This window comes from Silene latifolia, chromosome X, assembly GCF_048544455.1.
Source record: "Silene latifolia isolate original U9 population chromosome X, ASM4854445v1, whole genome shotgun sequence".
NCBI lineage: Eukaryota > Viridiplantae > Streptophyta > Magnoliopsida > Caryophyllales > Caryophyllaceae > Silene > Silene latifolia.
Genome location: NC_133537.1, coordinates 317,221,065 through 317,224,954, shown reverse-complemented (window position 1 = coordinate 317,224,954; position 3,890 = coordinate 317,221,065). Strand labels below are relative to the sequence as shown.

At 49.7% G+C, this 3,890-nt stretch overlaps 1 protein-coding gene across 1 annotated transcript; it reads left to right on the top strand.

Annotated features, from left to right (window-relative positions):
• Nucleotides 1-2,608: 2,608 nt before the first annotated feature.
• LOC141620603 (uncharacterized) lies at nucleotides 2,609-3,682 on the top strand. Its single transcript, XM_074437430.1, has one exon. It carries the CDS (start codon nucleotides 2,609-2,611, stop codon nucleotides 3,680-3,682), a length of 1,074 nt encoding a protein of 357 aa, XP_074293531.1.
• The last annotated feature ends 208 nt before the right edge of the window (nucleotides 3,683-3,890 follow it).

The window sequence follows — 3,890 nt, the reverse complement described above, 5'->3', positions numbered from 1 at the left end:
GCTTTTTGACGACGGAACCACGGATCCTCTTGACCATATCAACCACTACAAGCAAAAGATGATGGTGACCACCGCGACAGCTCCTTGAAAGAGGCCTCGTATGTGTAAAGGGTTTGGATCCACCCTATCCGAGTCGCCTTGCAATGGTTCGTCACCGCCTAACAGAGCATAACTCGCTTTGCCGACCTAGTCAATGCCTTCCACCGCTTTTGCACAAAGAAATTAGCAGACGGAAAAACAAACCAACGACCTATATCGAATAGTGCGAGGACCGAAGAGGCTACCGAGATTTTCTAAACAGTTCAACAGGAGAAGGTGGCAATACCCCGATGCGACATAGCCACCGCCATACAAGCTTTCCGCCAAGGGCTCCACCAGACTCGGACTTATATAAAGATCGACCAAATACCCATGCACTACCTTCGAGGAGGTGCGGAAAAGGCAATTGCGATCATGCGGCCGGAAGAAGATTCAGACCCGGAGAGCAACTTATGGCACGATCCCGCATCCGAAAGGCACCTGTAGAGAAGCGAAATGAAAGAGCCAAACCCTACAAAGAAACTCGTGAATAAAGTATCGGAGGGCCCAGGAGGAAAGAACAACTCAGAGCCGCCTCCGAAAGTAAGTGAGTATAAATTCTCAACCAATCTTGCAGGTGTACTCAAGGCCCTAAAAGAGATCCGAGGAGTCAGATGGCCCAGGAAGCGGACTGACGAGCGTCCTAACGACAAAAGAGACTCCAGTAAAAGGTGCGAATATCATGATGACATCGGCCATGACACCGACGAATGCTACACCTTGAGAAAGGAAGTCAAATTCCAGTACGACCGAGGAAACCTGGACCACCTATTGCCAGGAGGCTCCACCAAAGTTCATTCCACTAACCAGGTTCTGCCTACCCTTCCACCTGTGTGCACTAGAATTGTAAATGTTATTACAGGAGGCTCGGAATTGTGCGGCCTGACCTATTCAGCAGCCAAAAGACACGCCACACAAACCAAAGGAGATAAGCCAGAGTTTTCCTGTAGAGTCAGCCGCCAGGACCTCCCTGCAGTCACCTTTGATGAAACAGACGCGAAGAATGCCCCAGAACAACACCACGATGCTCTGATCATCACCCTCCCCATAGGAAACTGCGAGGTACGGAAGATCCTGGTGGACACAGGAAGCTCCGTCAACCTGATTATGCTGGAAACACTGAAGGTCATGGGGTTCAGTGAGAAGGACTTAGCAACAAAAGAGGTACCTCTAGTCGGTTTTAGTGGCGAAACGAAGCACTCTCTGGGAGAAATTGTCATCCCGACCTATGCCAAAGGAGTCAACAAACAGGTAAGGTACTTGGTTATCGATGGGCCCTCTACTTACAATGTGATTCTTGGCAGGCCCTGGATCCACAAAATGAAGGCGGTACCTTCAACTTACCACCAATGCCTGAAATTCCCAACACCTTGGGGAGTGCAAGAGATACGTGGGGATCAAGAGGAAGCCAAGAATTGCTACAAGATAGCCCTAAAACCAACAAATGCCCAGGACCGCCAAAGATAGCAATTCAGAGCGGAGCATCCAGGAAGAATACGTCGAGCCACCTCAGGCAGAGCTAGACGAGATCAGCCTGGATGAGCTGCAACCAGAACGAACCATACTCATCGGGTCAGAATGCACAGGTAAAGTCCGTCAGGAACTTGTTCAATTATTGAGAGCTAACATGGATTGCTTTGCTTGGTCCCACAATGACATGGTAGGTATAGATCCAAGTATCATAACACACAAGCTGAGTGTGGACCCAAGCTATAAGCCTGTCCAGCAGAAGAGGAGAAAGATTGCTCCAGAGAGGAACCAGGTCATAAACCAGGAGGTAGACAACCTGCTCGCTGCTGGAAAAATCAGGGAAGTAAAGTATCCGGAGTGGCTGTCAAATGTGGTGGTAGTTCCGAAAAAGAATGGCAAGTGGAGGGTTTGTGTCGATTTCACGGACCTAAATAAAGCTTGCCCTAAAGACCCGTTCCCGCTGCCGCACATAGACGCCATGGTGGACGCCACAGCAGGCCATGAAATGCTCACATTCCTGGATGCTTGGAGTGGCTACAACCAGATCAAGATGCACCCAGATGATCAAGAGAAAACGGCATTCAGGTCAGAGCGAGGCATCTATTGCTATAACGTGATGCCCTTTGGTCTAAAGAATGCAGGTTCCACCTACCAACGGCTGGTGAACACTATGTTCAAAGAACAAATAGGCCGCACCATGGAGGTATACATCGATGACATGGTGGTGAAATCAAAACAAGCTACCCAGCACGTTGAGCATCTGGCTGACACTTTCAGCACCCTGAGAAAATATGAAATGAAGCTCAATCCCTCGAAGTGCACTTTCGAGTCTCCAAAGGTGGGAAGTTCCTGGGATATATGGTCACACGAGGGGGATAGAAGCCAAGACCGATCAAATCAAAGCCATACTCCGGCCTAGAGTCACCTCAAAAGCCGAAGGACGTGCGGCGTCGACGGACGGGTAGCCGCCTCTGAATGCATTCATAGCAAGGTCCTCGACAGTGCGGGTTGTTTTATGACATCCTAAAGAAGAGCCGAGAAATTGAGTGGACGGAGGAGCATGAGGCGGACTCAACGAGCCGAAAAGATATCCGAGCACTCCACCACTCCTATCAAAGCCGAACACGGAGAGCCCTTGTCTTTGTACCTCTCGTGGAGAGGTGGTCGGTGCGATGCTAGTTCGAGAGCAAGAAGGAATACAACATCCAAAAGATACTATGTCGGTAAGTCTCTGCTACCTGCGGAGACCAGGTACACCTCACTCGAAAAACTTGTACTTGCGCTGGTAACAGCCTCCTATAAATTGCGACCTTATTTTGAATCTCATACAATCTCTGTGATAACTAACTACCCTCTTAAGACTATAATGAGGAAACCAGAGTTATCAGGAAGAATGGCCAAGTGGTCCATACACCTGAGTGGCTACGATCTGAAATTCGAACCTCGGACAAAGAATCAAGTCCCGTGCTCGCGGGCTGACTTCGTCTCCGACTTTTCCCCCTCCTCCTCCGACGCAGCCGAGAAGGAAATCCTCACTCTGGAAGAGGATAAAGGAGAACAGGTGTGGGAGCTGAATGTAGATGGAGCCTCGAATATGAAGGGAGCAGGAGTTGGTCTGGTCCTTAAGTCACCCCAAGGGGGCCTGCTGGTCCAGGCAGTTCGATGTGAATTCAAAGCTACCAATAACGAGGCAGAATACGAGGCCTTAATCTTGGGTCTGCAGCTAGCTCTAGATCTAAAAATCAGGCACCTCCAGGTATACAGCGACTCCCAACTCATCGTGAATCATGTAAATAACTCTTATGCAGCCAGGGACCCCACTATGATGGCCTACCTGGAAATAGCGCAAGCATTAAAACTCAGGTTCCAGACCTTCAACATCAAGCAAATCCCCAGGGACCAGAACGTGGAGGTTGACGCCCTAGCCGCCCTGGGGGCAACATTCAAGGCAGGTACAATCTCCACCGTACCTATCGTCCACGTACTAGAACCTGCAATATCAAAAGCAGAGCAAGGCAACGAAGGCACAAACCGGCTCACCACAATCACAGAAAAAGAGGTGTTAACAAACACCGCCAGGCCAGAGGAGGTCAGTAGACTGGAGGAAGCCTTATCAAGAGTGGTTGCAGAATGACATACTTCCAGCAGACAAAAAAGAGGTAAGAAGCTTTAAAATGCGAGCCTCCAGATTTGTATTAATTGATGGTGTCTTGTTCAGGAAATCCCACGCAGGACCCTACCTGAGGTGCCTGGATAAGGATGAAGCCCAGGCTGTTTTGCATGCTATCCACAGTGGTGAATGTGGAAACCATGCAGGGGGCAGGAGCCTGTCCAACAAGGCC

Coding starts and splice junctions, on each gene's coding strand:
- LOC141620603 (XM_074437430.1), top strand. CDS start 2,609: ATGAGGCGGACTCAACGAGCCGAAAAGATATCCGAGCACTCCACCACT.